The sequence below is a fragment of the Hemiscyllium ocellatum genome, chromosome 21 (genome assembly GCF_020745735.1).
Source record: "Hemiscyllium ocellatum isolate sHemOce1 chromosome 21, sHemOce1.pat.X.cur, whole genome shotgun sequence".
Taxonomy (NCBI): domain Eukaryota; kingdom Metazoa; phylum Chordata; class Chondrichthyes; order Orectolobiformes; family Hemiscylliidae; genus Hemiscyllium; species Hemiscyllium ocellatum.
In genome coordinates, this window is record NC_083421.1 from 46,866,484 (window position 1) to 46,880,736 (window position 14,253).

At 42.8% G+C, this 14,253-nt stretch overlaps 1 protein-coding gene across 5 annotated transcripts in view; it reads left to right on the forward strand.

Annotated features, from left to right (window-relative positions):
* Positions 1-14,253, forward strand: part of LOC132825858 (pre-B-cell leukemia transcription factor 3) — a 248,306-nt gene that overhangs the window by 201,080 nt on the left and 32,973 nt on the right. For all 5 annotated transcript variants that reach the window (XM_060841428.1, XM_060841429.1, XM_060841425.1 and 2 more), the window contains exon 5: positions 5,552-5,687. In XM_060841428.1, the coding sequence (XP_060697411.1) occupies positions 5,552-5,687 (136 nt within the window). The remainder of the gene's footprint in view (positions 1-5,551; positions 5,688-14,253) is intronic.

Consider the following 14,253-nt stretch of genomic DNA (forward strand, 5'->3'; position numbering starts at 1 on the left):
ATGTGCTCCTTCTTTTCCAACCGTGGCTTCCCACCTACAGTTGTTGACAGGGCTCTCGACAGCGTGTGGTCCATCTCCTGTGCCATGACCCTCACCCCCTCCCTCTCCTCCCAGAACAAAGATAGGGTCCCTGTTGTTGTCACCTTTCACTCCACCAGCTTTCACATGCAAAGAATAATCCTCCGCCATTTTCGCCAACTCCAACACGACGCCACCACTAAACACATCTTGCTTTCCCTCCCCCTGTCTGCATTCCGCAGAGATCGTTCCCTCTGGGACAACCTAGTCCACTCCTCCATCACACCTAACACCTCTCCCATCACAGGCCGGACCTTCCCATGCAATCGCAGAAGGTGCAACTCCTGCCCCTTTACCTCTTCCATCCAGCTTTGACAAAGGGTCAGTTAGACTTGAAACGTCAGCTCTTTTCTCTCCTTACAGATGCTGCCAGACCTGCTGAGATTTTGCAGCATTTTCTGTTTTGGCTCCAATAAGGAGTTTGTTACACATAACAGATTGAACATATAATGAGGAATAGCATGGGATTAAAATAGATCTGAATACTGGTGAACGTTTCTAAACTGAAGTCATAGAGGTTAAATTTGAATTAAAAGCATGTTTTAAAACTAATGATCATCAAACACTCCGGTCCCAATCATACCTTGTCAAAGACCAAGGTATGGACTTTTATGGTACTTTTCATGCCTCAATAGACTAACGTGCTTAACACCTACTTTGTCACTTTTGAAGTACAATCAGGGATTTCTTTTTCTTGTAAATGTGACAACTATAATATGCAAACTTGACTGAGTTTTTTGAAGAAGTAATAAAGAAGATTAATGAGGGCAGAGCAGTAGATGTGATTTATATGGACTTCAGTAAGTCGTTCGACAAGGTTCCCCATGGGAGACTGATAGCAAGGTTAGATCTCATGGAATACAGGGAGAACTAGCCATTTGGATAGAGAACTGGCTCAAAGGTAGAAGACAAAGGGTGGTGGTGCAGTTTTTCAGACTGGAGGCCTGTGACCAGTGGAATGCCACAAGGATCAGTGCTGGGCCCTCTACGTTTTGTCATTTAAATAAATGATTTGGATGCGAGCATAAGAGGTACAGTTAGTAAGTTTGCAGATGACACCAAAATTGGAGGTGTAGTGGACAGCGAAGAGGGTTACCTCAGATTACAACAGGATCTGGACCGGATGGGCCAATGGGCTGAGAAGTGGCAGATGGAGTTTAATTCGGATAAATGCGAGGTGCTGCATTTTGGAAAAGCAAGTCTTAGCAGGACTGATACACTTAATGGTAAGGTCCTAGGGAGTGTTGCTGAACAAAAAGACCTTGGAGTGCAGGTTCATAGCTCCTTGAAAGTGGAGTCATAGGTAGATAGGATGGTGAAGAAGGCGTTTGGTATGCTGTCCTTTATTGGTCAAAATATTGAGTACAGGAGTTGGGAGGTCATGTTGCGGCTGTACAGGACATTGGTTAGGCCACTGTTGGAATATTGCGTGCAATTCTGGTCTCCTTCCTATCGGAAAGATGTTATGAAACTTGAAAGGATTCAGAAAAGATTTACAAGGATGTTGCTAGGGTTGGAGGATTTGAGCTATAGGGAGAGGCTGAACAGGCTGGGGCTGTTTTCGCTGGAGCGTCGGAGGCTGAGGGGTGACCTTACAAAATTATGAGGGGCATGGATAGGATAAATAGACAAAGTCTTTTCCCTGGGGTTGGGGAGTCCAGAACTAGAGGGCATAGGTTTAGGATGAGAGGAGAAAGATATAAAAGAGACCTAAGGGGTAACTTTTTCACGCAGAGGGTAGTATGTGTATGGACTGAGCTGCCAGAGGATGTAGTGGAGGCTGGTACAACTGCAACATTTAAGAGGCATTTGGATGGGTATATGAATAGGAAGGGTTTGGAGGGATATGGCCTGTGTGCTGGCAGGTGGGACGAGATTGGGTTGGGATATCTGGTCGGCATGGACAGGTTGGATCGAAGGGTCTGTTTCCATGCTGTACATCTCTAGGACTCTATGACACAGGAAAGTAATTAAACAGAAATGAAATGAATAATTAGTTAATCAGTTTTGGCTTTTTTGGTCGAGAGTGTTTTCTAGGAAATCAGGAGAGCCTACATGTGCTTTGCAGAAAGACTTGGTGAGAATTTTTGCATTCATTTGAATAAGAAGATGGCATCCCCTGATAATGTGGCACTTATTTAATATTGAATGCAAATCCATGCCAAGACTGTATATTGTAATCCTGAAGTGAGACTTGAGTCCACAATCTTCCTGCTTCATGGTGAAAGTGCTGCCAGTAAGCCCAGCTGACACTCCCAAAACAAACACCAACTTCTTTTGTACTTGCCACTTGCAGTTTGCATGTTCTCCACTAATAGAATGGAAGTTTGGAAAGAGAGTAAAGCCACTATTGTGCAGGAGAATGCAAGCCTGTGAATCCAAGTAATTTTCTTTGTCAATATATTTGTGACATACCATATATACCAGTGTAAAGGTCAATTTCATGTAAAGGTCGACCCCTTATTTTCGCCAAAAAATCTTGTATTTTCCATATATCTCATTAAATCGCATTTATTCATTCATACTGGTAACTATTCATTGCTCTTTGTTTACTATATTGCATCTCCATTCATTCATTCATAACTCTACTTACCACACTTGGTTTACTCCAGCACATTTAGACTCATTCAGTCTATTGGTACTTATCACACTTCGTTCACAATACATCCAAAAGTTAATATCGTTAAAACATTAACCAGTTTAACTGTGCCATTTTATCTGAATAAAATCAGAATAAATATTAGCTACATACTTTAACACATTTGTTAAAGAATTAAAGATAATGTTGCAAATGTTCATAACATATGAGAGCAAATGGGAGGGAAACAGAAGAATTTGGCGGGAAAGTTCAAGATGCTTACACAATCAGAATTTAATAAATGTTTCATTTTAAGTCTGCCATTAAACCAGACCATGACAATGTTGAATAATGTGATTTTGCAGGATTTCAATGAATCTTTGACATTTTACATTTTTATAGCAGTCTCCTGTTTCCATACTGTAGAGATTCTAATCTAATTCTAATCTTGTTTTTATCCAGTAATTACCTTTACTGTAGTTCATTGTTTTTCTTCTTAACCTGGATTTGCTCATATGGCATTTCAAACTACAGCATGAATTTCAGCCCTCAAAACTTGTCCCCATGAATTAGTTGACTCCCTAATTTCAGCTTTAAAAAAGAAACAGTATTCAAAATTCCATCTATACACGAGTATATATGGTATTTCATACTTAATCCAGGGTTTCCTAAACCTGAGATGAAAATGTGTTGCTGGAAAAGCACAGCAGGTCAGGCAGCATCCAAGGAGCAGGAGAGTCAACATTTCGGGCATGAGTCCTTCTTCAGGAATCTAAAGAAGGGCTCATGCCCGAAACGTCGATTCTCCTGCTCCTTGGATGTTGCCTGACCTGCTAAGCTTTTCCAGCAACACATTTTCAGCTCTGATCTCCAGCATCTGCAGTCCTCACTTTCTCCTTTCCTAAACCTGAATTTAGTTACTTGCTTTCAGACATCACGATGTCTTGAAATTTTGAAAACTCAAATGATGCTCCATGCTGATATTTGGTATACAATCAAAGTTGATATATGAGCATGCTACTCAACTGAGAATTGGAATTAACATGTGCAACCCACTGTTATTGAGATGGCAGAATAGCATGCAACCTTGGAAATTGAATCTGTGCCTCCTGGTCATAGGTAGGGACACTACAACCATGTTACAAGAGCCCCAAATACAACAGTAGATATTTTAAACAACCTGTTAAGAGACATTGTGACACACCTCTAGAGTAGGTGTCGGACTCAAACCCCAGATTGCTTCGCTCAGAGATTGGTACACTCTTACTCTGCTACAAGAGCCACACCTCAAATACAACAGTAATGTCATAGTCACTATTACACTGGCTTTGAAGGCCATTGCCATTCTATTTTAAACCGCCGATCAAGATCTCTGCTGGTTTGTTTATTTTAATTAACCCCCGCACTACCGCCTAAATGCGGTAGTGCTTATTTTTTTCCCCAGCACCCATAGTGTGTGTGTGTGCAGGTGTGAGATGCAGTGAGAGACACAAAGTACACAAATCTTTATTTAATTTCCACCACCAGAAAAATAGGAAAACACCCGAGTGGCCTGTGACAAGCAGTGCCCTTCACATCAAAGGGCAATGCTGTGTGATTCTGCTGGTTTGTTAAATGTACAGATTCTATTAATGCAGCACACATTGCACCTGTAGACAGTTAGAGACTGAAACAAACTGAAGTAATTTCACTGGCAGCCGGGTCATCAGCAGGTGTGGTAAATTATAATAATTAAAAACAGTTGGAAGATGTCTTTAGAGAATTTGGATAACTTTGCACAAGTTAAATTGAGCAGATGTGCATTTTTAAAATGATTTATTCAAAGGGGGAGAGAGAGTATAGAAGGCAATAAGAGTGGTCGCACAATAGAGAGATGAATGTTACTCTAGGGACATTCCATGTGCTGTGCTGGAATGAGCATTCATCGTTGCACTGCAGAAAAACCAAGGGGGCATTTCATTGTTGGAATGATGCAAAGTTCTGATGTTGTAAAATGCAGAGGCACCTTTCATTTAATCTCTCCAGAGGAATAGAGAAAGCAATCCTGAAAGGTACAAGAACAAGTGTCTGCACAGGCACATTGTCGCTTCAGGTCACAGTCAAGTCAGGAGGCCTGTAGAAAAGCTATTGAGATAGATAGATAGATATTTTAGTATGATATAGGATCTAGACTGAAAGACTATGCTTTCACTTTTCAAAGGTATGATGCTTGTAGAATTTTAGAGACATGCCAATTATCTTTGAGTATTGGATGATGTGTTTTCACAGGCCTAGCTGCAGTTTAACAGTTCTTTTCAGTGTTATTATCTTTCTCAGATATTGTCATTGGCTGTTTTCTTTTGCTTCAGTGGATTTTTGAATTTTTAGCTAAAATGTAGGTTTAAAAATTGTTGGAAAAACTTTCAAAATGCTGTTGCTTTGACATCGTGGTAAGAAAGCAAAAGTGGGAAAAACAAAATATTCTTTTTGAATGATTTATTCAAACTTAACTTGTTTCATGGCTTGTTCATTTGTGTATGGTGGAAAAAATGTGTCTGAAGAATAAGTTTTCTGACTAATAGAATTGCTTGATGTTAACATAAAACACATCGGCACAGTGGTTACCACTGTTGCCTCAGTGCCAGAAACCCGAGTTCAATTCACACCTCAGGCGACTTTCTGCGCGGAGTTTGCACATTCTCCCCGTGTCTGCGTGGGTTTCCTCCGGGTGCTCAGGTTTCCTCCCAAATCCAAAAATGTGCAGATTAGGTGAATTGGCCATGCTAAATTGCCTGTACTGTTAGGCGAAGGGTTTAGATGTAGGGGAATGGGTCGGTGTGGACTTGTTGGGGCGAAGGGCCTGTTTCCACACTGTAAGCAATCTAAAAAAACTTAAAATCTTTCATTGTTTTTTAGACGAAAGCGACGCAATTTCAGCAAACAAGCAACAGAAGTCTTGAATGAGTATTTTTACTCACACCTCAGCAATCCCTATCCCAGTGAAGAAGCCAAAGAAGAGTTGGCAAAGAAGTGTAGTATCACAGTATCACAGGTGAGTTGAGACAACTTTTAATTTTAGAATTTAGTCAAAAGGAAAATCTTGGCTCTCAAGTTAATGTTGGAACATAGACAGGAAAAAATTGGTTAGAAACATGAGTATGGATTCAGTGTGCTGATTAATATTTTCTGTTAGAAGAAATTTGTTCAGGTCTATAAAATTGATGATTGAATTGCTGTTCATTTAATTTAGTTTATCTCCTTACTTGGTATCACTGACTAGATTTTAAGAAAGAAATTGACAAAACTTAGAAACTTACATTTGATCGAGTAATAATTGGCTGACTGAAAATATTTGTTTAATGTAAAACAGCCAGATTAAATACTTGTAAATTGAGATTAATTGAATATTACATTAAAATGTAAATATTTATGATGCACTAAGAATCATAATGTTTTTATTGAATTGGCCATTCCCAAAGCGCTTGAATTAAATTTTCACCATGTGAAAACTTGTTTCAATGTAAAGCAGCAATATGATCTAGTTTTTATTCAGTTTTCTTTGTCATGTGGAAGTTGCAATAGGTCTATGTAGCCTATTAAGAAATTTCTTCCTTCAAGACAGGAACTGATGTTTTAAAAGTAAAAAAAATTCCAATATGCATATTTATTCAGCTATTTAGCCTAAGTTTTTATAGACCAGCAATTATTGCACCTGTTGTACCTAATTGTCTCCTGCAGTTAAAATACATCATAGAATCTCAGTGTGGATGGAAACCATTCAGCCTGTCATTGCAATGGCTGGCTGCTTGAAAGAGCTGTCCAAGTGAGCAAACTTTTCCCTAAAAGAACTCATAGAACTAGTTGTTATCTTTTGCTCTGTGTCATGATGTAATTGCACAGTAATACAGATTAGATGTTGTCTTATTGCATAGATTCTAGACCAGATAGGCAATGTTTATTTTAGACAGCTGCATGACACCATGACATGTGATGTTCCAGTAGAAAGATAACCAACCTTGCCTGCAGTCAGGCTCTCAATGCAATGGAGGCAGTATAGTAGTTTCACTATATAATGTATAGTAACATCAGTAAGCACAGATCAGAGTATCTGTAAGTCTTAATGTGATAGCAATGTAAATAGTGTTAAACTTCAAGACGTCAGTTTCAACAGAACACAGTCTTTGTGGTATATGTTATGTGCACTAAGATATAGGACAGCACTGAGACGACTGTATCGTGCTGGCAATGATGCTTGGCCCAAAAAATAACACCATGATGGCATCAAATGGACATTAAAAGCTAATGATAATAGCTAGTTAGTGACAGCAGGATGGTACTAAAAGATGATAGCAGCAGTAACAATTGTGAAGATGTGAACCTGAGTTTAGAGCTGAAATTAACAACCAAGATTAAAATGCTATAACCTACACGAAATCTAGTAACCTCTTTGGAGAAGAAAGATCTGAGAGTACTCCACCTCTCAGTCACTTATTAAAATTTGATCCACTTTAAACAAAGGGAGTTTTAAAAATTCCAAAACACTGCCCCTATCAACAATGTGTTCATAGAAAAAGATACAGAAGACAAAAAACACAGGATATCTGACACTGTTTTTCTTACGTTAGCCAGGGCTCACTGGCTGGACCAGATTAACACCCAATTTTGTTTGAAGTCCATCTAGCTGACCTCGTTATAATCACTACATGCCTCCCTCCAAGTTCAAAGGCATTGGCCAATTCTTTTATTTGTAGCTCCTCCTGGAGAATTTTAGCACCGGGTCATTTTCCTCCTACTTTGCCTTTAATACAGGTGGCATGTCATGCACAGTAGCTCACCTCTTGTGCCTGGACTGTCTTGGAAAAAATTCATTCTCTTCAGATGGCAAAGGTATTAAGGTGGTGACATCTGCCATTTTCATCTCGGATTCTGAGGTACTTCAGCACTTGGAAAGGGAGAACCCACTGGTTCTGGAACAGTTGGAAAGGCTGTCGAGGAGCCAGGCACGTTATGCTCCTGTACTGTTTGAGTTTGCAGCTTTCATGTGGTCCATGTGCTTGTTCAGGACTGTCACATCTACCTGAACTTTATATGTCACTGGACCTGACTTCACGTTAACCATGCCTCTTATCCATGCAGGGCCATTCCCATGTTCCTACACCAAACTTTGTCCCCTGTAGTAAACTGTCTCTCTCGCTTTAAAGAAGTCTTGTGTCTGGCATTGGCATCCCTGATGCCATTTCACCCTGACGCCCCCCCCCACTCCCATGCTCAGTTAGATCAGATTTAAACAGGTGCGGAGTCTTCTTCCCAATAGCAACACAACTGGAGCTGTCACTGTAGTTGCATGAGGGGTGATCTATAATCAAATAGGAACTAGGATAGTTTGGTATCTGGTGAAGCTGTTGGCTGTTTCTTAAAGCCAGTGTTAAAAGTTTGGACTGCTCTTTCTACCAGACCATTGGAGAGTCGATGATATAGAGCCATTCTGATGTGTTGTAAACCATTCAACTTTTGGAAATATGCAAATTCCCTGCTGGTAACTGATAGATCATTATCTGTGACCAACATTTCTGGGATATTGTGTATTAGAAAAAAATGCTGACAGTTTTTCTCTCATCATCCTCATGTTTGATGACTGAACACTGTGCACATCCAGCCTCTTTAAGTGGGCAACCACAACGAAGTCGAACATTGAGCCCATCAAAGGACCAGCATAGTTGACTTGTAACCGAGTCCAGAGTTTACCTGGTCATTCCCATGAATGTAGGTGAGTTACTGGCAGTAATCTTTGTCTGTGATGGCACTCTGGGCACTGCCCCACTGTATCCAGTCTTGAATAGAAGAAATCAGTCTTGCCAACATCTTCATTTTGGAAACCCCTGAATAACCGATAGTGGAGTTCGATCAGTATCTGTCAGTGATCTTTGCTTGAGACAGTTACTCTTGCTCCCTATAATAATATGCCATAATTTACTGTGATCTGGTCTGTCCACGTCCAAAAAGTTTCAATTCAGGTTGTGACAGCCCTTTGGTTTTTCTCCATCACCACCAGCTGTTTCAGTTTTGCCAGGACCAGATCTTTCTGCGTCCAAAGTCTGATATTGTAAGCTGTGACTGGAAGTGTCCAAAAAATTTTAAATCATCATGGACTATTCCAGGTGGTGATACCATCGGTTGTGTATTGCCAGAGAGTGGTGGCTCAATGGATCCACATTTGTTAGTTGGTTTTCCATACGGTATTCCAACTGTAATTATATGTACTTAGTATTAGAACCCACTTCTGAATTCAGCCTGAAGCTATGGGCAGCACTGCCCTGTCCTCTTTAAGCAGACTGAGCAGGGGTTTTGGGCTGTTACTATTACAAATTTGCATCCGTAAAGGTATTAGTACAATTTCCTGACTCCAAATGATTGCCAAACCTTTCTTCTCTATCTGGACAAATTTATATTTTGCATTGGCCAAAGTCCTGGATGCAAAGTCCTAATATGATCCCGATGCCCTATGGGGAGACATCTCACTTGGGATCATGGTATGCCAATATTTTAAAGTATGATAGCTGTTTCTTCACAATGGCTTGTAGTAAAAGCGGTAAAGTAAAACAACAACCATTTCCAAGGCTGACCCTGTCTTCAGATTTGGTGCAAAGTTGGCAGGATGGAGGCCAAGTTATGTATGAACTTTCAGTAGTAATTCACCAGCCTGAGGAACGACCTAAGCTCTGGTACAGATGTAGAAGCCGGAGCACCTTCGTGGCCCTCACTACCTTCCAACGGGTGTAACCTGGTCTGGTTGACTGTGTAGCCCAAGTAGGTCACTTGGGGTGCCTGGAACACATGGCTTTTTTCCTCCTCCGGCATGTGCCCATTGGTAGAACCATCTAAGGACTATATCCAAGTTCTCTGAGTGTTCCTTATTGGTCTTCCCTGTTCCTAGCACGTCATCTAGATAAATGGCAACTTGAGACAGACCTTGTTCTTCGTCTGTTTAAAAGTTACACAGGCTGATCTCAAGTAGTAGTCTCGTACATTGGTACAAACCCTTATGGGTATTAATTGAAGCATACTTCTCATCTAACCGCAATTGCAAGTACGCGTGGCTCATGTCCAGCTTTGTGAATGACCCCCCCCACCTGTCTTCCTTGCATTAAATCCTCGAAGTGAGGGACTGTATTTATCCAGCTGCAAAAAGTGGTTTACCATTTATTTAAAATACCCCAAAAGGCACGCCGACATGTCAGGCTTTACAATTGGGATGACCAATGCTCCCCATTCCGCAAACTGGACTGATTTGATAATTCTTTCCTGTCTTCTGATTTCTGCCTCTACTTTACCCATAAAACAAATGGCACTGGGCGGGCCTTGCAAAATCATGAAATTGCTTCCTGGTCAACATGCAAGATGGCCTTATTTTCTTTGATAGTCCCTGGACCTTTCTGAAAAACTGCCATATATTTACTTAGGACTTTACTCAGGCAACAATTTTCTGAATGTTGAGCCAATCACAATGAATCTTTCTCAACTAGTTTCCCCCCATCAAGCTTGGGCCCGAGCCTTTTACTACAATCAGAGGTAACAGAACCAGCTGCTTCTCATAAGAGACCAGAACCGAAGTTGTACCGTTCATTTATAAAGGTTCCCTGGAATAAGTTCTCGGTTGAACTGAGGTTTTGCACAGACTTAAGGGTTGAAATCCTGGAGAATTTTACTGGTTCTGCAGTCAATGACACAGACACGCCAGTATCAACCTCCATTAGAACTGGGTGACCACTTAAGCAGATGTTTATTTTGATTGGTTCTGGTTTGGATGTTGCTGAGTAATTTACCTGTTCCAAACCATTTGCAGGTAAACTTTCTGTCTGGATACAGGTCTGAGTTCTCTTACTCCATTTAGGTCTAGTAGGACACTTTTGCTGTTTGGAGTCTGCAGTAACTACAGTGGCTTACCAGCCCAGTTCCTGAAGAAACTTTTAACCATTTGGCTGAGCTTGACTTTGTTTTGGGGTTTTGCTGTGGGCTGTTCAGGATATGTCTGAGTGAGGCTATGCAAATGTCTTCAACCAACTGGTGTTCCCCAAGCTCACCACTTCCATTGGAATACCCTGCAACTCATATGCTCTACCTGCTGCATTTTCCAATGATAAAGCCAGTGTAGTGCCTGTTTGAAGTCCAGTTGAGCTTCAGCTAGTAGGCACTTTTGCATGGTTACATTATTAATCCCACATTCCAAATGGTGTCTCAGTTTCTTATTAAGGGTTAAACCAAAGTCACATGCCTCTGCCAGTTTCCCTAACCTAGTCAAAAATCTCAGGACAGATTCCTTTTGGTTCTTGAATTCTGAGTAAAACTGATAGTGTCTCAGAATCAGAGGCGACTTAGAATCATGATATTCCTTATCTAAATCTGTCAAGTCTTGAAAGGTTTTAGCATCTGGTGCCTCAGAGAAACTCAGGCTCCTACAAAACAAAAAGCTGCAGGTCCACCAGTTGTCAGGAGAATTACTTGTTGATTTTCATTTATCCCAATGTCATTTGCCTGGAAAAGAAAACACATTCTTTCCATTTTGTGGGCCCAGTCTTCAATGGTAGGATCGAATGAGTCAAGCTTCCCAAATAATAGCATGATGCTAGAAATGCTTACACCAACTCAAAGATGACTGTTGCAAGTCTCCACCTTCTCTTTTCTCTTCTCTCCATCTTCACTCCACACTGGTTCCAGCTCCCTCAGAGGCAGCTCTCAGAGTGAACAGAACCCCTGACACTCCTGGTCTCTTTTTTAATAAAGAAGAAACAAAGAACTTGTTTTTTTTTTCTTTTTTTTCCCCTTTTTATGCGGTAGTGTTTATTTTTTCCCTCAGCACCCATGTTGTGTGTGTGCAGGTGTGAGACATAGTGAAAGACACAAGGTGCACAAATCTTTATTCAAATTTCCACCACCAGGAAGAAAGGAAACACCCGAGTGGCCAGTGACCAGCAGTGCCCTTCACATCAAAGGGCAATGCTGTGTGATCAAACAGTGAAGGGGAGGGCAGGGATTAAATCAAAATAGAGTTGGAGAGGGAAATAATGCACTCCACCCCCTGCGGTGCCCACCTCTCCCTGAACAACTCCAGGGTGTTAGTGGCCACTGCGTGCTTATTCTCCAGAGATACCCGGGCTCTAACGTAACCGCGGAAGAGGGGCAGGCAGTCAGCTCTAAGGATCCCCTCCATGGCCAGTTTGGCCAGGCCCAGGAGGAGGTCTTCAGACTTGCCCTCCCTCCTCCGTACTGGGTGCCCAAAGATCAGGAGTGTGGGACTGAAGTGCAAACAAAAGCAGAGGAGGAGGTTTTTGAGGAAATCAAAAAGGGAGTGCAAATGTTCCACCCAATATATACATGGTCCACGGACTCTACAGCACCACAGAACAACATTTGAGCTGTGTCCGAGAACCACCGCAATCTGCGGTTGCAGGGGACCACTGCGTGCAGCACCGTCCACCCCACATCCCCGCGCAGAGAGAGCCCTCCACTGGGGATCCCCACCGCCCGGTGGCAAATGGGCATGCCTAGACGTGTCCGGGTGGTGGATGAGGGGGAAGAGGTGGACGGTGTGTAGCAGCAGTCGACACAGGGCCCGCCTTTTTATGTCCTTAAAAGGGACAAAATTAAAATTCCGGAGGCAGCTCAGGTTGTGGGGCACAGTCTCCTGCGGAAAGTACGGGACCTTGGGGCCAATGTGAAATTCCGTCTGGGCAGGGGTAAACGCGGATAGGATTCTACTGCACACCTGAGCATCCTCCAACTGGTGCACTACATCGGGTCCGAGCACCGCCATTTTAAGGTGTCGGATGGCGGTGGCCATGTACCTGACATCTACCGCTGTCCTGCTCGCTATGGCCTGCAGCAGCGTCCAGCCCAGGCCCCGGCACCCAGCACATCCCTGACCCAGTCACCCTTGCCGCCACGGCCCTCCCCTCCGACAGCCATTTGAACCCGCAAGTACGGAGGTGTGGAGTCCTGAGCAATGGCTCCCTGATGACAGCTGCTACTCCTGCCGGAGGGTAGGCGCGACGCAATTCGACCATCTTCCAGACAGTGATCAGGTCCTGGTAAAAGACAGGCAGCGTATTGAGGGCGACCTCTAAACCGTCACGGTCGACCAACAGGAGCTATGTGTCATAGTTAAGGTTACGCACCTGGCGGAAAAAGTACGTCGCCAGGGCGCAGCACCTAGGAGGAGGCTCGACGGAAAGGTATCGCTGCAAGGTCTGAAGGCAGAACATCGCGACCTGGGTGCGGACGCACACCAGCGACTCAACTAATTTGTAGGCAGAGTTAAGATCCTAAGAAATAGGAGTGGAAGTAAGGCCATTCACCCCATCGTGTCCACTCCGCCATTCAATCGTGGCTAATGGGCATTTCAACTCCACTTATCCATACTCACCCTGTATCCCTTAATTCCTTGCCAGATTAAGAATTTATCAATCTGTGCCTTGAAGACATTTAACGTCCTGGCCTCCACCACACTCCATGGCAGTGAATTCCACAGGCACACCAGTCTCTGGCTGAAGACATGTCTCCCCATTTCCTTTCTAAAATGACACCCTCTAATTCTAAGACTGTGCCCACTGGTCCTAGTATCCCTGCCCGATGAAAATAATTCCCCAGCGTCCACCCTTTCTAAGCCATGCATTATCTTGTCAGTTTCTATTAGATCTCTGCTCAACCTTCTGATCTCTAACGAATACAATCCCAGAATCCTCAGTGGTTCGTCGTATGTTAGGCCTACCATTTCGGGGATCATCCGTGTGAATCTCAGCTGGACATGCTCCAGTGCCAGTATGTTCTTCCTGAGATGTGGAGCCCAAAACTGGACACGGTATTTCAAATGGGGCCTAACTAGAGCTTTATAAAGTCTTAGTAGCACCTCACTGCTTTTACATTCCAATCCTCTTGAAATAAATGACAATATTACATTTGCTTTCTTAACCACAGACTCAACCTGCAAATCAACCTTGAGAGAATCCTGTACTAGCACTCCCAGATTCCTTTTTCAATTAGATTAGATACCCTACAGTGTGGAAACAGGCCCTTCGGCCCAGCAAGTCCACTCCAACCCTCCGAAGAGTAACCCACCCAGTCCCATTTCCCTCTGGTTAATGCACCTAACACTGTGGGCAATTTAGCATGGCCAATTCACCTGACCTGCACATCTTTGGACTTGTGGGAGGAAACCCACGCAGACACTGGGAGAATATGCAAACTCCACACAGACAGTCAGCCAAGGCTGGAATCGAACCTGGGACCCTGGTACTGTGAGGCAGCAGTGCTAACCACTGAGCCACCATGCCGCACTTTGTACTTTGGCTTTATAAATTTTCTCACTGTTTATAAAATAGTCCATGCCTGTGTTCTTTTTCCAAAGTGCAAGATCTCACATTTACTCACATTGAATTTCATCAGTCATTTTTTTGAACCATTCTCCAAAATTGTCTAAATCTTTCTGTAGCCTCCCCATCTCCTCAGAACTACCTACCTGTCCGCATAACTTCGTATCATCGGGGAGCTTTGCCTGAATGCCCCCGTCCCTTCATACAGATCATTGATATATAAAGTGAACAGCTGCGGCCTCAACGCTGAAC